Below are 24790 nucleotides of genomic sequence, written 5' to 3' on the forward strand. Positions count from 1 at the left end.
GGAAGTTTATTGATAAACGTGGCATATGGTTGGTTGGTTCGTTAGGACTATCTGTTACATTCTATCTGAGGATGGCCTGACAGCATGAATAAAGCTGTAGTACCGGCCCTGAAAAATAAGTGCCGGTGCTCACGGAAAGCTCCGGCACAAATTAGGCCCATGTAGCACTATTCCCTCCCTCGCTTTCCCTCCCTCCCTCCGTCTCCTTCATTTTTTTTTTTTTTGTTTAAAAAGGCTGTCTGCAACAAGAGCTGACTCCGAGACTCTGCTGCCTGTGGGGGCCGGGCGATTGCCGCCGTAGTCAGAGTGGGGCTGCAGGGGCGCTGTGAGGTGAAAATAGCCTCATTAACATGTTAATGGTCACCATTAACATGTTAATGAGGCTATTTTCACCTCTCAGCACCCCTGCAGCCCCACTCTGACTACGGCGGCAATCGCCCGGCCCCCACAGGCAGCAGAGTCTCGGAGTCAGCTCTTGTTGCAGACAGCCTTTTTAAACAAAAAAAAAAAACTCGGGTAGATGTCTGAAAGGTCCGCGGGCCGCCAGAGAAGGCTTGCCGGGCCGCCAGCGGCCCGCGGGCCGTACTATGAGTACCCCTGTCCTAGACCCTTAACTGGAGTCAGAGTGTACTTCTCCCTTCACAACTGAAGGCTCACTGGAACCAACGCAATATCCCATAGCTCCTGATTGGCAACTTCACTGAAACCAATCCAGTATAGCTTATATGGATTCAGGACCTTGCATTGCTGCACCTCGCTGCTCCCAATTGGTGGCTCATTGGAGCTCGCAGAGCGCAAGGCAGGACCTTGCATTGCAGTGCCACATTGACCCTGCACCAAGGACAAAAAGGTACTACTCCAAGCGGGTCAAATTCTATTCTGTACATATTATATTCTACTCTATTTTACTACAATGGTTTGGATTTATCTTGTGTTATGTTTTCACATTGTTAGACCTGTCTGGCTTTTTGGCGAAGTCCCTCCTAATTTTTATTTATTTTGTCCCCTTTTTGCCCCTCATACCCTTGTTAATTTTTGTGTCTACTGACTTTTTGTAGGTGTTAGTCAGGGGGATAGGTGTTTTCTTCCCCCCTCATAATCTTTTACCTCAGGCCCAGAGGCCTGTTCTGACAGGAAAGTTGGCACCACCTAAAATGGTGGCCACCAACTGCCCCAACTGTCACCAACAGAACCTGGCCATAGCCTAACATAGGGCATTCCAGAACCTTCTGGTCCATTCTGGACCACTGAAGGGCAGCCTATATAAGGCGGAATGCGGGGCAGCCATTTTGTCTGTCAGTGAGGAGCAGCTAGAGTGAAGGCTGAGGTCTAGTGGGGGTAGGATTCTGAAGGGTGGTTCCCTCTACAAGAGTAGCCCTCTGTCAAGGTTTGCCCCCTCCTTGGTCCTGTTGTCCTAGCCAAGTTAGCTCATCCTGCTGATCCTGGGCAGGTGGATTAAGGGGTTAATTTTAGCAGTACTGGGAGCTGAGCTGAGAGTTCCCCTGTGCCCCTAGTCTGCCCAGTAAGGAGGGATAGGGGATTAGTGCTGAGGAAGAGCTCTGTGGATTCAGTCTGAAGGAGCCTCCCCGTTGTTAACCCCCCCTCCTCACTTTTGTGTGGAAAGGAAGAACTTCCATTGAACAGTTACCAGATTCCCTTACCCCCAAACTGGTCCTGTGACGTGTGGCAGGCATCCCCATCCGTTTGGTAGAAAGTGGGAGCTGAGGAACAGGGTCAGTGACTTCATCTGAGAGCAGGACCCCTGGGGCACTGTTCGCGCTCCGTGGCAGCGCCCCCGCAGGATCCACTGAGCCTTAGAAGCCTTGCGAGGCTTCCCTTCGTGAGCGGGACCCCGGGGGCACCTACCGCGCTGTGGATGCGTTGCCGGTAGCGACCAAGCTGAGGGAAGTGAGAGCGCCATCGCGCATGCCCCTCGGAGATAGCTATCCCCGGAAGGAGGGGCAAGGAAGTGAGCAGGCCCAGGCGTGTAGCGTCTCTCCCTGGAGCGGGACCGGCGAGACGCGTCTTCGACAAGAGCGCTTCCGCGCATGTCCGCTAGAGCAGCATCTGAGGAGATCGGCGCTGAGGAGAAGCGCCGGAGGGGTTTTCAGCTGGCCGGGTGATCGGCCTGGTCCCTCCTGTTCGAGCGCCGCGCTGAGGAGCCGGCTCGGGCAGGGAGGGAGAGTTGCAAGGCCGGAAGAGGTCTGGGGGCTTTGAGGCTTCTGCCTTCGTGGTTTCCTGAGCGGGAGCAGCGCGGAGGAGCAGGCTTGTGCTGGGAAGTCTTGTGGGGCGTGAGAGCCTCGTCAGCCTTCCTTCCCCCAGCCCCTTGCGCTTGATCAGCCTTCCCCTTGAGGCAACATCGACAGAGACAAGTAAGGAGGTGGTTACCTGGGAGATTGTCTGCATAGAAGCAACTGTAGGAATTGAGACTCTGACTCTGAGAGTACAGCGTCTATGGGGGATCACTGACCAGGTACTGTTGTGAGCTGGCATCCATGGGTCTTCACTCCTTCCTTTCACCAGATAAGAAAGTGAATTGAAATGCTATTTAATTAAAGGGAAAGGTTACCCTGATCTAATAAAAGGGGTTATTCTTGCCAAACTGAAGAGTAATACTGATCTGAGGAATTATACAAAGTGAGCTGAGTATAGTAAATGCCTAACTGAGCTATCAGAAGTGTAAGAGATATCTGCCAGTGGTGTCTAAAGTGAATTGTCTTTACTACAAAAGCTGATTGTTAATGTGGTCTAGAATTGAAACGTATTTGTGCTTATACTGTGTAGTAGATTCTTTCTCCCAAGATTCTAGCAGGGCATATCTGGCTTAATTGATTCTGAGGTACAGTTATTCCAAGGAAAAAGCGTGATCAGAATCCAGAAGTACAGTGACAGCTAGTAATGTAGAAAAAGTGATTATCTGCCAATGATTTAAAACGTGTAATTGCTAACCCTGAAAGTGATCTAAACTGATTTGAATTATTTATATGTGAGTTACTGATACTTGACAACACAGAGCACATTATTTTTATATAAAGCAGCACGTATTTTCATATAATTTTGGTGTAGTGTTTTTCTTTTTGAGTGCTATTGCGTGAAGTTACTTTTGGGTGGTCTGCAACCTTTACACTGTGCCTCTAAATGTTAGTCTTGCCCTAGGCCAGGCTACCTAATTCCAACATATTGGTGCCTAGCGGTGGGATTGCGGACTTGGTTGCAGCTACTTACTAGTAATTTGGCGTAATACACCCAACCTACACCAGGAGTTTTCTCCTTGCGGCCCTCCCAATTAGTCTTTTTGTTTTTTCTAAATTTATTCCTGGTGGTGGGTGGAGTTGGTTTTAGGTTACCCTCACACCTCTGAAATTTCTGGTGTGCATCCAGGTTTGCCAGATTCACCATGGAGTTTGCGGTGGAAAACCTGGAAGTCTATTCTGTGCCCCAATTGAGAATGTTCTGCCAGCAGATGGGGGTCTTTTTCAAACATGGTGCTAGGAAGGGGGAGCTCCAGACTAGCCTTAGGGCCTGGGTGGAAGCACACCAAGAGACAAAGGAGGAGGATGAAGAGGTTGACCAGGGCACAGAAGGGGGGGTGGAGGAGTTATTCCGCCATGAGGGGGAAAACTTGCTCACCGGACCAGTGTCCTATTCCAGAAAGGGCAGTAGCATTTCTGGGAAAAGCCTAACAGAAGCCGAGCTCACTGATAGGAGGGAGAAGAGACAGCTAAAGTGGGAGTTGGCTAAATTGGAGCAGGAGAAAGAGGAGAGGAGGATGGTCCACGAGTTTAGGCTAAAGGAACTGGAGCTCCAAAGTCTACAACGGGGGTCCTCTCCTGTTAGGAATGGTGGCAGCGAACCGAAAGAGTCAGCCAGGGAGACCAAACCCTATATCCCAAAGGACCTGATAGCGAGCTTCAGTCAGGGGGATGATGTTGCTAAGTGGCTGGCCGCTTATGAGGTTTCTTTGAAGGTTCATGGAGTACAGGAGAAGCACTGGGGGGGTAGTTTGTACAAGTACATGCCTCCTGCTGGTCGGGACACCTTGTTGGCCCTGGAGCCAGAGGAACAGACAAACTACCCCACCATGAAGCTGGCGTTATTGAGGAAGTTCGGGCTCACCCCAGAAAGGTACCGACAGAAGTTTAGGGGGAGCCACAAGATGGGAACTCAGAACTGGGTGGACTTCCTTGATTACGCCAGAAAGGCTTTAGAGGGTTGGGTCAAGGGCAGTGAGGTAAAAGATTATGAGGGGCTGTACGATCTGTTTTTGAGAGAACACCTCCTCGAGAAATGTTTTCCCGAGCTGCGCCAACACCTGGTAGACAGCAAGCTGACCAATCCCCGGAAGCTTGCAGAGGAGGCGGACATCTGGACAAGTACCCGGGTGTCCACCAAGGGGACTGGAGGGGAATCTCAAAAAGCCGGACAGGGCGCCCCCCAGAAGAAGGAGGGGGGGGAGAAAAAGAAAGAGTTCTCTAAAGGTCCCCAAAATAACTTCCAAGGGAAGGGAGCAGGTTTCACCCCTAGGGCAAACCCGCCCCGGAACCCTCATCCTGGCCAGAGCCAGCAGCCCAGGGTTCTCCACTGTTTTGAATGCGGTGGCGTTGGACATTGTAAGGGAGATGTCAGATGCCCAAAGAGACCACCCCCTCCCACCGGAGGAAAGTCACCGGGAGTAGCTAGTGTAGCGCTCGGGGAGGAGTTGCCCTTAGATAAGGGGGGTGAGTGGGCGGGTGTCACCTTAGTGTCCCTGGGAGAGCGGGAGATGGTGCCAAAGATCCAGGTGCCCCCAAATACTACAAAGTATGGGCAACGGGTTACCATCAATGGCCAGAGAGGGGAGGCTCTGAGGGATACAGGAGCCAGCATGACTATGGTGAGAAGTCAGCTGGTGTCCCCAGAGCAGGTTGTTCCTAATGTACTCCACCCCGCCGCGATGGCTGACGGCAGAATGGGCCACTATCCAGTGGCTGAGGTTCCCTTTGAGTGGGAGGGGGTTGCAGGTTCACTTCGAGTTGCCGTAAGCCCTGCCGTGCCAGTCGATTGTCTGTTGGGGAATGACATGGAACACAATACTTGGAGAGAGGTGGAATACCGGACGCATTCTGCGATGCTGGGTACACCTGACTGGGCCTGTGTCAGCACACGGTCTGCGACTGCCCGGAGAGGGAGTTCGCCTGGGTTGGAGCCTGGAACAATGGCCCAACCCGCTGCTAAGAAGGGACAGACCCGGAGACAGAGAAAGCCTGCTCCGGCTTCCACACCCCATGAGACAGATCGGCCACCTGTGGTGGTGGACCAGGAGTCCGTGGAGGGGGAAGTAGACTCTCTGGAGGATTTGCCCATCCCTGCGGAGTGGCATGTGGAGGGAGGTCCTACCAGAGAGGAATTCTGTAAGGGGCAGAGGGAGTGCCCCACCCTTGAGGGACTGAGGCGACAGGCTGAAGCCCAAGCAGCAGGTGATGTTACGGGACATTACCATATTTACTGGGAGGATGGACTCCTCTACAGTGAACCCAAGGTACCCTCGCCTGGTTCATCGAGGGCCTTGGTAGTCCCGCAACAGTACCGAGCCTTTCTTTTGGAACTGGCTCATGCCATACCCCTGGCAGGACACTTAGGCCAGGACAAGACCTTTGCACGGCTTGTTCTCCACTTTTACTGGCCTCAGATGAAAGCGGCGTCCAACACATACTGTAGGACATGTGTAACCTGCCAGGCCAGTGGGAAAACAGGGGTGAAGCTAAAAGCTCCCCTGGAACCACTTCCAGTCGTTAGCACCCCCTTTGAGAGGGTGGGCATCGACATTGTAGGGCCTTTGGATCCACCAACAGCAGCTGGTCAAAGGTTTATCCTGGTACTGGTGGATCATGCCACACGGTACCCAGAGGCAATACCTCTGAGGACAGTCACTGCACCTGTAGTGGCAAGAGCCCTAATGGGAATCTTTACCCGAGTGGGATTTCCCAAGGAAGTTGTGTCCGACAGGGGGACCAACTTCCTGTCAGCTTACATGCGGGCAATGTGGAAGGAGTGTGGAGTGACCTACCGGTTCACCACTCCCTATCACCCCCAGTCAAATGGACTGGTTGAGAGGTTCAATAAGACCTTGAAGGGCATGATCAGAAGTCTGCCCGAGAGCCTGCGGAGGAAATGGGATGTCCTCCTGCCCTGTTTACTCTTTTCCTACAGGGAAGTGCCCCAGAAGGGAGTGGGCTTCAGCCCCTTTGAGCTTCTGTATGGGCACCCTGTACGCGGTCCTCTCAGCCTGGTGAAGGATGGTTGGGAGAAATCTCCCAGGAAACCCCCCCAGGATGTGGTGAGCTATATGCTGGCCTTCAGGAGCCAAATGGCGAAGTTGTGGAAGCAAGCTTCTGACAACTTGGAGGCCAGCCAGGCAGTCATGAAGGAGTGGTACGACCACAACGCTCACCCGGTGGAACTGGAGCCTGGACAGAAAGTGTGGGTGATGGAGCCTGGAGAGCTTAGCGCCCTCCAGGATCGCTGGACAGGCCCCTTTGAGGTGTTGGAAAAGAAGGGTAAGGCCACATACCTGGTGGACCTTAAGACCCCTCGACAGCCCCTACGGGTGCTACACGCCAACAGACTCAAGCCCCACCATGAGAGGCCCGAAGTCATGCTGATGATGGTGACTGACGGGGGAGAGGAAGCGGAAAGCGAACCTCTCCCAGATCTCTTTTCATCCCAAGAGAAGGATGGGTCAGTGGAGGGAGTGAATCTCTCTCCTACTCTCACTCCTGAGCAACGGGAGGACTGCCGCCAGATACTGGAGCAGTACTCTTCGTTGTTCTCCCTTGTCCCGGGAAGGACCCACCTGTGTACCCATGATGTGGACACAGGAGACAGCCCACCAGTGAAGTCCAAGACCTACCGGCTGTCTGACAAGGTGAAGGCTAGCATACATGGAGAAGTTGCCAAGATGCTAGAGCTGGGAGTAATTGAACCTTCCAACAGCCCTTGGTCCAGTCCGGTGGTGCTCGTGCCAAAAGCCGCACCACCAGGCACCACACCTGAACTGAGGTTCTGTGTGGATTACCGAGGACTGAATTCAGTGACAAGGACTGATGCTCATCCGATCCCTAGGGCGGATGAATTGATTGACCGGCTAGGAGCTGCCCAATATCTGAGTACCTTTGACCTCACTTCAGGGTACTGGCAGATCTCCTTGACAGATGGAGCAAGGGAAAGGTCAGCCTTCTCCACGCCTGAGGGACACTACCAGTTCTGTGTGATGCCCTTTGGGCTCAAGAACGCCCCTGCCACATTTCAGCGGCTGGTGAACCAGGTCCTCTCTGGAATGGAGAGTTTCTCTGCTGCTTACTTGGATGACATTGCTGTCTTCAGTAGCAGTTGGGAGGACCATCTGCAGCATTTGCAGGCCGTTCTCCAGGCCCTGAGACAAGCTGGATTGACCATCAAAGCCAGCAAATGCCAGATTGGGCAGGGGTCGGTTGTGTACCTTGGACACTTGGTGGGTAGGGGGACTGTGCAGCCCCTGCAGGCGAAGATTGAGGCAATCATGGCCTGGGAACCCCCCAAGACACAGACTGAGGTCCGAGCTTTCCTGGGCCTCACAGGATACTACCGTCGCTTTGTGAAGGGGTATGGCACTATTGTAGCGCCCCTCACAGAGCTCACCTCCAAGAAACAACCTCGACGGGTAGTTTGGACAAAGGCTTGTCAGCAAGCCTTTGACAAGTTGAAACAGGCAATGTGTGCGGCACCGGTCCTGAGGGCCCCAGACTTCTCCAAGGAGTTCATTGTCCAAACGGATGCATCAGAACATGGCATTGGGGCAGTGTTATCGCAACTCAATGAAGAGGGCCTGGATCAACCTGTGGTCTTCTTATCCAGGAGACTGCTTCCCCGGGAACAGAAGTGGAGTGCCATTGAGAGGGAAGCTTTTGCGGTGGTGTGGGCTCTGAAGAAGTTGCGGCCATACCTCTTTGGCTCGCACTTCCTGGTTCAGACTGACCACCGACCCCTTCGTTGGCTGATGCAAATGAAGGGGGAAAATCCCAAGCTGTTGAGGTGGTCCATCTCCCTACAGGGAATGGACTTCCGGGTGGAACATCGGCCTGGAGTGGACCACGCCAATGCAGACGGTCTCTCCAGGTATTTCCGCCTTAGTGATGAGGACTCCCAAGGGGTTGGGTAGTTCTCCCCACTTTCAGCTGGGGGGGACGCGTGTTAGACCTGTCTGGCTTTTTGGCGAAGTCCCTCCTAATTTTTATTTATTTTGTCCCCTTTTTGCCCCTCATACCCTTGTTAATTTTTGTGTCTACTGACTTTTTGTAGGTGTTGGTCAGGGGGATAGGTGTTTTCTTCCCCCCTCATAATCTTTTACCTCAGGCCCAGAGGCCTGTTCTGACAGGAAAGTTGGCACCACCTAAAATGGTGGCCACCAACTGCCCCAACTGTCACCAACAGAACCTGGCCATAGCCTAACATAGGGCATTCCAGAACCTTCTGGTCCATTCTGGACCACTGAAGGGCAGCCTATATAAGGCGGAATGCGGGGCAGCCATTTTGTCTGTCAGTGAGGAGCAGCTAGAGTGAAGGCTGAGGTCTAGTGGGGGTAGGATTCTGAAGGGTGGTTCCCTCTACAAGAGTAGCCCTCTGTCAAGGTTTGCCCCCTCCTTGGTCCTGTTGTCCTAGCCAAGTTAGCTCATCCTGCTGATCCTGGGCAGGTGGATTAAGGGGTTAATTTTAGCAGTACTGGGAGCTGAGCTGAGAGTTCCCCTGTGCCCCTAGTCTGCCCAGTAAGGAGGGATAGGGGATTAGTGCTGAGGAAGAGCTCTGTGGATTCAGTCTGAAGGAGCCTCCCCGTTGTTAACCCCCCCTCCTCACTTTTGTGTGGAAAGGAAGAACTTCCATTGAACAGTTACCAGATTCCCTTACCCCCAAACTGGTCCTGTGACGTGTGGCAGGCATCCCCATCCGTTTGGTAGAAAGTGGGAGCTGAGGAACAGGGTCAGTGACTTCATCTGAGAGCAGGACCCCTGGGGCACTGTTCGCGCTCCGTGGCAGCGCCCCCGCAGGATCCACTGAGCCTTAGAAGCCTTGCGAGGCTTCCCTTCGTGAGCGGGACCCCGGGGGCACCTACCGCGCTGTGGATGCGTTGCCGGTAGCGACCAAGCTGAGGGAAGTGAGAGCGCCATCGCGCATGCCCCTCGGAGATAGCTATCCCCGGAAGGAGGGGCAAGGAAGTGAGCAGGCCCAGGCGTGTAGCGTCTCTCCCTGGAGCGGGACCGGCGAGACGCGTCTTCGACAAGAGCGCTTCCGCGCATGTCCGCTAGAGCAGCATCTGAGGAGATCGGCGCTGAGGAGAAGCGCCGGAGGGGTTTTCAGCTGGCCGGGTGATCGGCCTGGTCCCTCCTGTTCGAGCGCCGCGCTGAGGAGCCGGCTCGGGCAGGGAGGGAGAGTTGCAAGGCCGGAAGAGGTCTGGGGGCTTTGAGGCTTCTGCCTTCGTGGTTTCCTGAGCGGGAGCAGCGCGGAGGAGCAGGCTTGTGCTGGGAAGTCTTGTGGGGCGTGAGAGCCTCGTCAGCCTTCCTTCCCCCAGCCCCTTGCGCTTGATCAGCCTTCCCCTTGAGGCAACATCGACAGAGACAAGTAAGGAGGTGGTTACCTGGGAGATTGTCTGCATAGAAGCAACTGTAGGAATTGAGACTCTGACTCTGAGAGTACAGCGTCTATGGGGGATCACTGACCAGGTACTGTTGTGAGCTGGCATCCATGGGTCTTCACTCCTTCCTTTCACCAGATAAGAAAGTGAATTGAAATGCTATTTAATTAAAGGGAAAGGTTACCCTGATCTAATAAAAGGGGTTATTCTTGCCAAACTGAAGAGTAATACTGATCTGAGGAATTATACAAAGTGAGCTGAGTATAGTAAATGCCTAACTGAGCTATCAGAAGTGTAAGAGATATCTGCCAGTGGTGTCTAAAGTGAATTGTCTTTACTACAAAAGCTGATTGTTAATGTGGTCTAGAATTGAAACGTATTTGTGCTTATACTGTGTAGTAGATTCTTTCTCCCAAGATTCTAGCAGGGCATATCTGGCTTAATTGATTCTGAGGTACAGTTATTCCAAGGAAAAAGCGTGATCAGAATCCAGAAGTACAGTGACAGCTAGTAATGTAGAAAAAGTGATTATCTGCCAATGATTTAAAACGTGTAATTGCTAACCCTGAAAGTGATCTAAACTGATTTGAATTATTTATATGTGAGTTACTGATACTTGACAACACAGAGCACATTATTTTTATATAAAGCAGCACGTATTTTCATATAATTTTGGTGTAGTGTTTTTCTTTTTGAGTGCTATTGCGTGAAGTTACTTTTGGGTGGTCTGCAACCTTTACACTGTGCCTCTAAATGTTAGTCTTGCCCTAGGCCAGGCTACCTAATTCCAACACACATTATTTCTGTTTGAGTGTTTCATAAATGCTGGACACATTGCCTCTAAGCTAAGCCTAGCTACTTTTTTGCCAAGCTACCAGAGGATTAACCCCAGGTTTATTTAATGAGTTTTGTGGTTCACCCTGCCAAGGGTTGGCCACACCTCTCTCAACTAATAAATCAATTTCTTAAAGTAAGGCAGTCATTATATCTGTTAATACACTCACTATTATCTGGACTACACATGCAACACTGAGGTTTTATAACATGTCAGACACCTCTCTTTACACAAAGCATATCTAAAGCAATTCTGTTCTGAATCGTCCTAGATGTAATCACAAATATTTCTTAATTAATCTTCGCTAAAGCTCCTGTTGTGTTATCTCCTAATTGCTGTACCAAAGTTGACAATTTCTAATCTTGTTTGCGTCATTCAAAGCAACACTTATAGGAGGAATCAAAACACCAAACACATCTAATACTTGTTGACCTATAGTTTCTTTTTTTTTTTCACTCTCATTATGCACATCACTCTTAAACTATTCACATGATAGATTTTAGAGAACAGTAAAGCTTAAAAACATAATCCTGTCCATCCTTTCGGAACGGTAAAATAAGCTGTCTTGTTGCAAATGAGATAAATGCTTTTAAATATAAGGTTAACACTACCTAACATATAGACCCCATCTAGATTGTAATTATGAACGCATACACTGTTACCTTCCATAACTAGTTCTTCATACGAAGTTTCATTCACACCAGACACATGCACCCTTCTTTTTCTTTCCACATTCTAAGACTGGGATGAATTTGTGAATTTGTAATCTTAGTCTCTTCCCTATAATCAATTATGTAATTTCTTCTGAACTTCTCAGTTTATCTCTTGATCTTTTCCTCCTATATTCTCTAATAAATTCACGCTCAGCTTAAGTCAGTCTATGCAGCACATTCCGTATGTTATTGCTCCCATTGTTAGTACTATGAAACTTTAAAAACATCTAAAAAACAGCAAATGTTTTAAGTCGTCTTCGCATACATAAATGCTCTATTAAAACATCTTAGTCTGTTAGCTTCTTCTAAATAATTCAGTTGCATTACAGGCCAATATCATATGAAATAGTATACAGAACAGAACAGACTATAGTTTAAAGGTAATTGCATACAAGTCACACCACTGTTCTAACCCATGATTTTAGTAGTATTCCTAAACATTAACTGTTAGTATTGTTTGACAGATGCCAACCAGGAGGATATGTATACACTAACACACCAATAAGTACAGCCAAAATAAGAATTATTAAAAATATTTGTAAAGCCATGCAAGTCCTCTTGAAGACATTTTCTTCAATCCTTTTGATCCCTGTCCTTTCAACTAAATTAATCTTCAAACTGCAAAAATGACTGTTCAAAAAGTAATCCATAATCCATGTAATCTATAGTTAGTCTTCAAAAAGGAAAACCACAAAACCTCTATTCTAAAGCTAAAGACTTCAGTCATTCAAAAGTTCAGCGATACCAAAGTGGATGATTGACGGAGCGTTGCAGCAAATCAAAACACTCAACCCCAGTCAAATGATCTGGGTTTAATCCATCATCATTCTTTAGCTCACTCCACCACCCCAGTTCAGACATGGCCATATGCAAATCAGTCTGACCCTGTGCCTCATGGGAACAGTCCAGCCCGAACTGCCAAGCCATGTCTTCCCTGAACCGGAAACAGGCCTCCTGGGACCGGTTTCTGGCTAATCATCCGTCATCAGCGAGGCTAGCTTGAATCCAGTGGCAAAGTGAGCAAGGGACCCACGTCTGGGCATGCTCTGCCAACTTAGGACGAACAAAGCAAACAAAACTTGTTTTTGCATTTGTCACCCCGAGTGAGACGGGTATGCTCAGACATGAGTCCAGTACTCTCCATGCCACTGGAATGAAGCTATCCTGGCTGATGAGGGCTGAAAACCTGAAACCGGTCCTAGGATGCTTGTTTCCAGTCCAGGGAGGACCTGGCTTGGCAGTTAGGGCTGGACTGTTCCCATGAGGCACAGGGTCAAGGCTGATTTGCATATGGCTGGGTTCAAACTAGAATGGCATGGTGAGCAAAAAAACGATGGATTTCGGCCTGGGTCTCTGTAATGGGGGGAATTTATGACATTGTTCTGCATTCTTTCCATCAACTGTTGTTTTTGCATTATTCAAAAGTTGAGATTAACTAATTACTTCTTCATCAGGAAACTTATTTAGCATTGATCATAATTTGACATTGCACTTCACAACGGCTCTTTGGGATTTTCAAATAAACATCATGATCTCTCAAATCTTTGTCTCCTCTAATTCGATTTTTGTCAGATACACTCATTAAGTAGCTCAATTCTACTTATTTGGCACACTCTCTTATGTTGGTGTTCTTGTTGCACTACCTGTTGCAAATGTTTCAGATGATGATTCTCCAGAGCTCTGCTTAGATTCTGTATCAGCACTTTAGTTCACTACTTTAGCTGATTTTGCATCACTTTTCTCTTATCTGCTTTCCACCGATCTGCCTTCCACCGCTTTGCGCCTCTCTCTCTCTCTCTCTCTCTCTCTCTCTCTCTCTCTCTCTCTCTCTCTCTCTCTCTCTCTCTCTCTCTCTCTCTCTCTCTCTCTCTCTCTCTCTCTCTCTCTCTCTCTCTCTCTCTAGCTTGAATCAAGCTTCCATCTTCATTTCCTTGATCTGCTAGAGTTTCAACTACTTGGTTTGCTTGAGTTTCCTTTGCTTGATTACCCCATTGCATGACCTCTGCAACAATCTCTCTTAATTCTTCGGAAGCAAAATCACTGCCATTTACATTAACTTCAGCCTGCAACGGAACCATAGAGACCATGCCAAACTCCTCCCGATCTTGAGAAAAGAACTAATGCTAACCGCATGGCCGGTGATCACCGCAGAACCGCCATCACCATGAAGTCCTACCACTCTGGTTGCCATTGGACCCTTGCCTCACCATGCCTACCCTAGAGGACTGAAACCCATCAGCACCATGCTCCCACCAATTCTGAATGCTGCCATCTCTTCCGCTACCTTCCCAGATGCTTTGAAACTCGCAGCTGTCTTCCCATTGTTGATGGCAACCCTTGAGCGCTTGCCATCTACAGGCCAATCTCCCTGCTACCATTTCCTGCCAAGGTCTTAGAGAAAGTCATCAACAGACACCTCACTCGATACCTCAATGCCCATCAACTACTTGACACCATTTGGTCTGGTTTCAGACCCAACCACAGCATGGAAAATGCCCTCATTGCTGCCATGTATGACATGCGATTGACTGTATAGAGGAGATATGTCAGCACTCCTCTGTCAGGACTTCTCTGCAGCATTTGGCACAGTTTCTCACCCCATCCAATGCCTACACAGCATCATATCTGCTTCTTCTTGACTGGAAGCTGGCACCATAAACCTCGGACACCTGTGTCATCATCTGCGGAGTTCCGCAACGGTCTTCCCTGAGCCCGACCCTCTTCAACGCATACATGATTCCTCTAGACAGCATCTTCCACTATCATTATATCAGTTCCTCTCCTACGCCGATGACACACAAGTCATTGACTCAGTAACAGTCAAGACGCCCAGTACACGGGTCTAATTCAATACCTGCATGACTGAAATCGCCCACTGGATGTAGACCAACTGTCTAAAGCTAAACATTGACAAGACCGAAATCGTGGTCATCAGGAAGAGCACATCATTTGAGACTCCACCTGATGACCAATAATGCTACGACCGACACCCACCCCCATCATCCACGCCAAGAACCTCAGGATCATCATCTACAGCAAACTCGACATGGCCACCCACATCAATGTCAATTGCTCATATTTAGCCAATCTACTGTTTGTTATATGCTGGGTTCTTATGCGTGTTAAGTGTTTCTACTGAATGAGGCACTAACCCGTTGGACCCGACATGGGACTCCTAACAGTTGATTAAATCTGCTCAATGGCAGTGGCTGTCGCTGGTATGAATTTCATACATCCAGGTATTGCAGCAGCACCTGGATCTAGAGGTCCAGAAAAATAAGCAAACAGTCTCTTTGCATTGCCATGCTATTGTGCAAGAACAAAAAGTGAGCACCCTTCTTTTTCATGACAGAACAAATAAAACTCCTTTTTATCACCAAGCATTCTTAAAGTGGTGACCAACCTCAAAGCACGTCTTATATCCAGGAAGGCTTTCATACGTTTATTATTCCAAGGTAAGGGATCTATAATGTCACTAAGAGTCAATCTCTGTAATGGTTTTGCAATCAAAGAAAAGTTGGGCATTCACTGGCAATAGTAGCCAACCATTCCTAGAAACAGCCTCACTTCTCTCTGTGTTGTTGAAGGATTTGTTCTCAGAAACACAGTGATACGATCCTTGGACACCTTTTTTGTCCCTGAGAAGTAACTTCTGCCTAACAATACTGCAACTTTGTGGGAGAAACCGTATGCACATTAAAAGCCAAATGATTCAGTAATGCAATGGTGTACAACTTGCAGGCCTTTTTCTGTTTTCAACAATCAATGTAATGCTTCAAAACTGACCCGCAAGAAAATTGCAAAGATTCTGAATCTGTTTTAAGCTCTTGGTAATAGAAAGGCTCTGTATGCCCATATAACACTTCTTTGTCAAACCAGTATCTTATCTTTAAATCTGAACACAAAAAGATACCTACTGGCTATTATTTAGAGGATTAGAGAAAAATACAGGACACAAATCAGTCACTGTGAACTAATCTGCTACTGCTGGAATTTGAACCAAAATTACAGCTGGATTCGATACCATGGAACCACTTAACACTATGATCTCATTAATTTTTCTTAACTCTTGAACTATTCTCATTTCCGTTTAGGCGTTTTTAAACCCACTATAGGTGAGTTACATTGGCTCTCCCAAAATTTATTTTAGAATACCCTGCTGCACCATTTTTTTAAATCACATGTGTGATCGCTTTTTCAGCTGTACTAGAAAGCCTATATTAGATAATGCGTGATTACACCACATCTGGCTTTACATTATTCTGCACTGATTTGGCACTTTTTATGTGCCTACCCTCCTTTCCAGTAAAATTCCAAGAATGTGTGTTCACTGTGTCTCTTATCTGCAGGCAAGTCCTCATCTGCGAGAACCAGGAATATACCATATCTCACTTCTTGCAAATTCATCTTCAAATCAAAATTAGAGGGTCTATGCCTGGAGCAAATCGCAACCCTTGTAATCTCTGGGGTATTTCTTTCTGGGCCTTTCCCTGCATTAAGTACAGAGTAGCTTGTTATTCATACGGACACATCGTGGGGAGTAGAGGTGGAAGAGAAATGTCAAGAATATTGTCCCATTAATGGTGTCTGTAACACTCAGACTTACACAATTGGTATTGTACAGACCCCAAGCACACTGCACCTGGCTTCCAGGTAGGTACAGGAAGGTCAAGGTTGTTCCAGCTGTTGCTCGACTCAGATTGGGAAATTGGAGTTTGCGCCGACCGCGTAGTCAGCAATGTGTGGGGAGTAGAGGTGGAAGAGAAATGTCAAGAATATTGTCCCATTAATGGTGTCTGTAACACTCAGACTTACACAATTGGTATTGTACAGACCCCAAGCACACTGCACCTGGCTTCCAGGTAGGTACAGGAAGGTCAAGGTTGTTCCAGCTGTTGCTCGACTCAGATTGGGAAATTGGAGTTTGCGCCGACCGCGTAGTCAGCAATGTATCTCTATGGTACCAATAAGGATTTGAGTGCCCTCTAGTTGCCTCAGGCATCCAGTGCGGTTGCGACTCGGCAGGGACTGTCACTTCCTTGGCGCTGCGTGAGGAGCACAGATATCAGGAGTTGGGCAAATCTGAACGTGATACAGTACCAATGTAAGGTTAATACCATTGAAATAAAAATATAAATGTTGAGAAAACGGAACACTTAACCGATGACTGCTGAAACAGCGAAGAAAGAGGGGGCAAGAAGACTGATGAAGGCCTATTGTGTTGTTTCACAGACTATGATTGGTTATGGGTTCTGCATCAATTTCCCGATGGTTGACCGGAAAGGTAGTTTGATAATGTTAATAGAGCTGCGGGTGCTAATACAGAAAAGAGAGAAAAGCATTATCCTCGCTTCTGGGTCCTGACATAGAATTAGGAGTTCTGTCTGTCCAGCTAGTGTCCAAGATCAGATCCATTTACCAAGTAGTAATGCAATATCTGGCTAAAGATAAGAGAGCCTATGAACATTTTGCAGCTACCTACAGACTACTCAATCCTATATACAAGATGGGCGATTGAGTGTCTTTATCCCCCAAGTTCCTAACTATACCCAGGTCATATCCTTAATTCTTGCCTATGTTTGTAGGATTCTCTGCAGTATGTTTAAAATTAGAATCCAATTTGCCATTCCATCCACTGTTTCTTGTCTGGAGAACTCAGCAGGACCATGATTCCTTTCACATTACTTCTCCCCCCACTTTGATAGGTGGGTATCCTGACTGGGAAGTTGAGTCCATATTAGAATAAGGAGGAGACATGGCCCAATGTAGTATTTACTGGCTTCGAAGCCTTTGAGTGAACATAGGAACTGGCTTCTGTTGAACATGCTCCCTGGCTTCTATCTATGTTCTATAGGCAATTCTAGCAAACCAGGGCCAAACCACAATTCTGGGGGTGGGAGGATTAAGATCAGGTCTCCGGCTCAGGGTAGGACTTGAAACTATAAATTACAGATGCTAAGACTACTCCCTAAGCACCAGCAGTTCTTTTACTCTCCATATACCCAGACCCAGGACACCCCCCACGGCTCCACAGCTGCGAGCGCGCCTCTCAACTCAGCGCCGCAGGTTCGCCCCTGGACTCTGTCTCCCGGCCGCCATCTGGTCCTTTTTCCTGCTATTGCCCACTTGGGACTTGACTTGTGATTTTGTGTTTGTACTCTTTAGCGTTTTACTAGTTACTGTTTTACTTTTTCCCGCGTTTATTTTCTGTACCCCTGCCCTCTGGTGTGCCCACACCCCTCCCCGACCCCCGCTTCCCGCCGCTGCTCCCTCGTGGCACCGCCCCCTTTTTTTCTGTACCCCCGCCCATTGGACGCCCCGCTCCCGCCTCCCAGCTGCTCCTTCCTGAGGAAAGGTCATATCTATTTTGGAACTTCCAAAATTAAAGCAAAGGAGCTGCTGGAACGCTGGGAGTGAGTGAGTAGTCTGAAAGACTTTAACAACATCTATAAACCTAGCAACGTCGTTTAACTCCTAGTGGGGGATAATACTTAAAAGGGCATGGCTGTCATAGGCAGTTGTATGGATCACATGGTTCCCATAAAATACCTCCTGAATACACTGTAAAATGATTCAGCTGTAAAGCGAGTTATACAGAGTCCCCATAATAACTCTTTTAGGAGTAACACTTAAGCTTAACTACCTGGTTTGAGTATGGTGTGAATGCTTTATTGGAAGCACTTTCTGACTACTGACACAAATTCAGTCAAACTGTTAATGCATTAAGAAATGTTGGAAACCCTGGGTTTCCGAACCTCTTTTGATGCAGAGATACAGGCGTGCTTAAAGCTGTATATGTGATTCTGGCATCTGATATATATACTTCTTTTGAAAATTGGATCCTGCTGCTTCTTGGTAGCAAGGACTGGAAACTCAATAGGCAGCTTGGAGAAAGCTAGAACGTGTTTCCTTTATACAAAGAGAATAGAGTAAAAATAAATCGGGCAGTGTACCTTCACATCTAGCAATGTACCGTCACACGTATATAACAGAATTGCAAGAACATGTATATTAAAAATATATGCGTTTATTTGACTATAGTGGCAAAGCAATAAAATATTCAATAAACATTCATTAGACTAAAAAAAATACTAGTTCCAATCAGTACTTAAATTTATAGAGCAAGAGTAGTCTGCCAAAACCCACTTTATAGAAAACCTAGATTAAGGGCCTAATGTAGATGTTGGCGGACGGGTTGCTCCATCAGAAGAGTGACAGACATCCCCTCTGCCGAAATACAAATCCCATTATATCCTATGTAATTTATAATTGGGCGGATGGGATATCTGTCACTGTTGTGATGGAGTAATCTATCAGCCAAGATTTAACTCCACCCCTAAATCTTTAATGAGTTGAGTGTCCCAACAGAATAGCACATAACAGCTCCTGCATACCGCTTTAATATCATGCACTCTTCCCTTCGGGCTCAAAAGGCCTGGTTTAGGTGACTGAGGTGTCTTATAAATATTAAAAAGAAAGGTTTGGGCTTTGCCATTGCTCTAAATGGCAAATTGAGGTAGCAGTAGAAAAACGTCTCTACCATCCAGCAATAGCACGCTGGGAGTCATGATTTGTTTTGTCACTCGTGGTGGCACAATAAGTGCTGCAGTCCATGAGAGACACTTTAATTTGCAGGCTCTGGATATCTCTGGTTCTATGTACTAGGGACTTATAAGTAAGTACACTTATATCAATTGTGGATGAATCAATCAGACCTATACCTTTTAAGGGTCCGAGAACTGGCACTGAGACCTGTTTGACAGGGCTCAATGTACGTCAAAATAACAGAAAGTCTGTTTCTGTAACAAAACGTATGAACTGTACTTCTTGAACTATGTGATTACCTGGATGACCCCTTTTGGACCTTTTTTTCTAAAGACATAAAAAGTACTACCATAAACTGCAGAGGAAAACTTCAAATATTGGGCTGTGCAAATCAGCCATGGGATCTGTACAACCTCATTTTCAGTAATATCAAAATTATGAGTAAACCAAATGTTGTTAACCTTCACATATTTACAACTGTCTTTACCTCCCTGAAGAACCAAATGAATTCATTACAAGATCTAACACGTTCTCAAAACCTCCCCAACATCATGCTGACGCCTGCAGCCTTCAAACTGCTCCTCACATGTCACCTATTAACTTGTAACTTTGGTACTTTTACCTCAGGATAAATTACCACTCCTCCAGTCTAGACGAGTCCCCACACTCCATCTCCAAACACAGCCAGAGCGTGTGCATGACACCCACTTACTCAGTACTTACTATATGCTCCTCCATAGCAGATTGTAATATTCCATGTCTCACAGAGACTTGGTTTAACTCAGCCACTCAACCCATAATTGACACCCTACTGCCACAAGGCTATGGCATTCTAAACAAGGACAGGCCTCAAGAGACAGTTGTGGGGGGGTGGGGGGGTGATGTACAAAATACACCTACACTGCTCCATCATCACCTACCTAGAACTGAAACTACAGTGATCCCGGCATTATTTTCGCCACTGACGTTGCACTTGAGACTTGACTCCGTTGGACTTGAATGAATCTTAGCTGTGTTCAGCAGCTACTGTACAAGTACCTCAGTCTCCAATCTTCGTAAATATAAATGCAGGTCAAATCGCATAAATATAGCAGCAGTTACTTGAAAGACAAGAAATTGAGATAAACTAGTGTACTTCCAGCTTTTGGGATTCATATTTGAGGCGGACCTAAGGTGGAAGGAATAATAAAAATGCCCTTGAGAGAATATCACAAAGCAGCCAACGACAAAAGGAGATGCCACACTAATCTAGTCCAAGAAGCAAAATATTCAGGATTGACTGTGAGCATATTAATCTAAAGACTCTGCTGCAACACAAAATGCGAATGATAACACTTCCTCACATTTGTTAACTCTGAAATAGCAACAAAACATCCGACCCTAGCCAACAACCGTGAGCCATCACTTTGTCTCTTAGGGGTACACCCCACCATTCCCCCTTACTCTATACTTGTCTCTTTCTTTATCCCTGCTTGTTCATTAGCAGAGCTGAAACCTCTCCAACATCACGTATTAAATAATGTATCCCAGTTATCGGGTTGTGAAAACATATTGTTTGTGCAGTACTCAGAGGTTAGGTGTTGTCCCCTCCTGGAGCAGTTTATTAGTGCAGTGAGTTTCTGTCACCAGGACCTTGCTTATTTCAGCCCTCCCCAAAACAGAAGGAAACTAACAGGAGTATCCTCGTCCTTGGAACCCCGAGTCTGAATCAGAGCCTTTTTGAAGGCTTTCTTGCTTTCAGGAATTTGTTAAACATTTCTTCTGCTGAACTGCCACATAGCTCGCTCAACTTTCTTTCTAGTGCCGAAATGGCTGTTGGTATAACACACACTGCTCGTTTACAAATGAGATAGACGGAAACTTACCCTTCCTAAAGCCGTCCGTGACACTAGGTCAGCCAGAAGCTGTGAGATGCAGCACCTTAAAGTCGCATATTCCCTTTTGAATGTAGTTTAATCAGTTTCTGTTTTTTCATTTATATTTTCAGCACGGAGGAATCTATGTAAAGCGGAGTGCTTATTTTGATGAAAAAGCGATGAGAAGGAAGCTGTTGGGGCAGGTGGAGGCAAAGGTTCCGGTAAGATCTGCCGAATCATTTCTCTTTAAATAGCTGAGCACGTGTTGACATAGTTCTATCCAAGTGCCTTCCTTTTTACCACCACTCCCACGCAAACATATTTTGAGGATCTAGCAGTTGTAAAATATGACTGTTTTGTAGGAATCCTTTGTTTTTTCTTGTTACACAAAGTTTTGAATTTGTATAAAATACATATTGCCAAATTATTTTATTTTTCCTATCCACTCCATTTAACCTATCACTTAGCAACTAAAATTCAGCAAAACACAAATATTGCCTTCCTTCCGGCAGGGAAATGTGGGCTCGAGTTGATTTGAGCTATGGCAGAGAATATAAATATGGCCTGTGAAAGTCTTATAGTACGGCTTAAATTAACACATAAACCCATCTCTCCGAGACGCCAAGAAGATTAATCGTTCATCTTGCAAGTGGCAAGTCAAAGGCGTACAAGCTGGGCTGCTCCAAAGAAGTATCTCTTGATGGCTTTCTATTTGAAGAGTCGTGGTTACTGCCAAATGACTTTTCCCATGACTCGGTCTCCGCGGCTCGCTCGAGCTGTCGCTGGAATAACTGTGTCTTTATTTGCACTTAATGTTCCAGTGTGGTTCTTTGATTTGCCTTTTTGGCCCAGTTCGATATACGTCTTTGAAAACCACTGATACAACTCAGTTTTGTACAGGTCATCTGGGTTACAGGAGAGTGCATTTGGAACACCCCTTTTTTGCACAGATAGCCCATGGCCATCTTGCATTCTAGTACAGACATATGTCCGCCATTGCCAGCCCACCATCATATGACACTCTAATACATTTACCAAGAGCCACTCTCGAAGCCTTAGAAGCCCATATAAATTTGCGTCCCATAGCTTGCATAGCGTCAAACCATGCACAAAGGTTCAATAAGGGGTAGTTTTTTAGGATGTAAAGTAGTTTTGGGAGAGCCATCATTTTAAAAAGGGGTGATCCAATTAGTAGGGTGTTTATCAAAGTAGTGTATAAAGATAATCATGACTTATGTAAGAGAAAACAATTCTAAGGAAGTTTGTGGTGATTGTTGCGTTAATTTAAGCTGATAAAAAAACTTTACAGGATTGCGGCGTCGATTGCTGTTGACATCTAGAGTAGACAGATTAGTTGCAGCAAAAATACTTTGTACTTGTTCTGTCAGCTGGGTAACTTCAACAGTTATCTGCTGACACTACAACTCAGCCAACCTGTAGACGGGCTCGGATTGCAGCCAGGCACAGACGGAAATTCTGCTTTGGTTCAAACAAAAACACACGATGGTCAAATGTGGGTACAAAATTAATTAAAAGGTGGTCGAATGCATCCAACTTTACACAACCTTACCCGACAATGAGGTTCAGTGCCATCCCACATTCTGTTAAAGGAGTTTTACTGAGCTATATTTAGATGAAAAAACATTTCTGTAATGTTTTTCTGGAGGGAACACCTAGAGCGTACCAATAAGTAGTACAGATTGCCTTTCCACACTTGGAGACCTATTGTCCAATATTGGTGATAGGGTTGTAAATTGGATAGTAGCAGCCTGATTGTTCCTTACTTTGAATCTTTGTCAAGAGAGGTAGGCTCTGCAGCGCCCTTCTTCAAACTATATGTATTCTACCACGCAGCGGGAATTTGATGTTCTATTTATGAATCCCCTTCATTTTCTAAATTGTTTCTGGTGTTATCTAGATCAGGCTTTTCCAACTAGTAGCTCTCTAGCTATCTGTGAGTAGCTCTCTGTGTGCACCCTGGCATGTCAAATTAGAAACTGTTGCTTGGCTAAAATAATACCAAAATTTAAAATTATGGATTCGGGGAGCCGGCACCAAGATGGCATCCGCCCCGTGAAGTGCAGCTAGCAACTGCCACAGGCCATGGAAAGAGAGAAGGAGCTTGGCAGAGAGTCGCAGCCCACTCTGCAGAGGGTCCTTGGGCACGGCACGTGAGTCCAGGAGGGCCAGGGGTATCTACGGCGCATATGAAGACCCTGCTGTGGGGCGAACGCGACATAGCAGGAGAGGAGCCAAAATGACAACCGCGCCATAGAAGGGCCTGAGTAGCTGTCCCGAGGTGCTGGTGAAGAGGCGGGACCCGGCGGAGAGGTGCACCTCACTTTGCGAAGGAGACAGAGGCGCTGTGAGTGTCTGTAGGTGACTGGGGAGATTGACGGCATATGTGGGGGGCCTGCTGCCCTAGAAGGATCCCCTGAGCTCTGCAGCTGAAGACGGGCAGGCCCCTGAAAGGAGGCCCTGGCAGAGGCCCGCGTGGAGAAAGGCCCAATGTAGCAGGGTCAGACCATCAGGCAGGGGAAGCGCCTGCGGGAGACGATCACCTTGACCTACTGGGGACACTGGACACTATAGAGGAGCGGAGATCCCCACGAGCGCGAGGCACTAATTTCATCAGTGCACTGCCCACAATCCCTGAAACAGGGCCCCACTAGCGTGACAGTAGGGTGCACATGGTGGCCGCAGGTTGAATAACCTGGCACAGGCCTGAACTGCAATAAAACGCTGGACCACAGCGACACCCAGCTCACAATCGGGGCTCAAAATCGTTGGCAATTCCCCTGGCTGCACAGAGCCAGAGGGAGCTACCCGAGAGAGAGGGTGGCAGATCTACGTGCATGGGGCAGATCCAAACCTAAGATCCAACAGAAGTGCATACCATCCCCAGAAAGGAGACAGCGGTCCTGCGCAGCAGCACACGCAGCGTCACTGAGGTAAGCCATCAATCTGACATTGTGGCCTGGTAGCTGGAGGCACCCCACTGTATCGCTGAGCACATTGGGAGACTGGTAGGGCCCCTGGAGCATGAGGTATTAAACTGACTGCCCTGCTCCATCAAGACATGGCTCCCTCATATTATATTTGAGGGCCAGTAGCGCTGTTGTGCAGACAGGAAGGCGGCACCTGTGCCAAAATGAAGCCCAGTCAGCCACTGTAGGCTGAATGAATTGGCCCAGGAGAGACATGCTACAGGAGGTCCCAAGGCGCCTTGCCAATCACTAAGGAGGAGCGCCTCACTCACTGAAGCCCATTGCAACATATTGAAGGAAGGCTGTTTCATAGAAGGGGGCCAGGAGACTCCCTGAATAGTGAGTAGCCATACGCAGTAGTACAACAGTCCTTAGAGGACGCTGTATATCAGAGATGATGGGTACACAGAAGGTGCTACTTTTTCCAGTATTTGTAAAGCGCACAATTACCCAAGGGTGTCAAGGCGCTGGGGACCGTCGGGAAGATTAAGCAAGCTATTGCCCAGAGTCACATTGTGCTGGACTAACCTGCTGCCGGCACCAGGGATTGAACCGTGAACCCTGTGATCCGGAGTCAGGTGCCCTGGCCGCTGCGCCACACCTCTTCAGTGGGATGACCAGCGCCTAAGAGAACTAGAAAAAGACCGACCTGAGAAAGCGGACAAGCAGAGGGAACTCTTGGAGGCTAGAGAGGCAGTGGCAGTGCAGGTAGAACGCTTTCGTTGTTTTGATTACAAAAAATAAATCACCCCTGCTCACTCTGAAAGGGACAAGTTGGGAGCTCTTCTGGCTTGGTTGGCTAACCCTGCTAGGAGACGCACAGTAATCCTGGAGCTTAGGGAACAAGATGGGGCAGTGAGGTGGGATCTGCAAGGCATTAATGATTTGTTTTTAGCATATTACACAGACCTATACCAGAGTAAGTTGGCCCCAGCGGAGGACGATCTGAATGAGTTCATACGAGACGTGGAACTACCAGTTCTGGATAAGGAAGCCGCAGATACCCTGGAACGGGAAGTTGAGATTGGGGAAGTAAGGGGGGGATATTAGGAATATGGCATGAAATAAAACACCAGGCATGGATGGCCTACCAATTAAATTCTACCAGGCATACATTTGCTGTTTATGGCTGATTCAGTGGAGGCCCTTCAGGGCGCGAAGAATTGCTGCAGGGTTCCAGGGTTGAAGGTGAACTGGGCAAAGTCTTGCCT

The 24790-nt window shown here is 47.5% G+C and overlaps 1 protein-coding gene across 1 annotated transcript in view; it reads left to right on the top strand.

Annotated features, from left to right (window-relative positions):
* The window catches only part of LOC147707391 (1-acyl-sn-glycerol-3-phosphate acyltransferase epsilon-like), a 396055-nt gene that overhangs the window by 150817 nt on the left and 220448 nt on the right, over nucleotides 1–24790 (top strand). Inside the window, exon 4 of the mRNA XM_086926419.1 lies at nucleotides 20724–20813. Within this exon, the coding sequence (XP_086782545.1) occupies nucleotides 20724–20813 (90 nt within the window). The remainder of the gene's footprint in view (nucleotides 1–20723; nucleotides 20814–24790) is intronic.

The sequence above is a fragment of the Lissotriton vulgaris genome, chromosome 6, assembly GCF_964263255.1.
Source record: "Lissotriton vulgaris chromosome 6, aLisVul1.2, whole genome shotgun sequence".
Taxonomy (NCBI): domain Eukaryota; kingdom Metazoa; phylum Chordata; class Amphibia; order Caudata; family Salamandridae; genus Lissotriton; species Lissotriton vulgaris.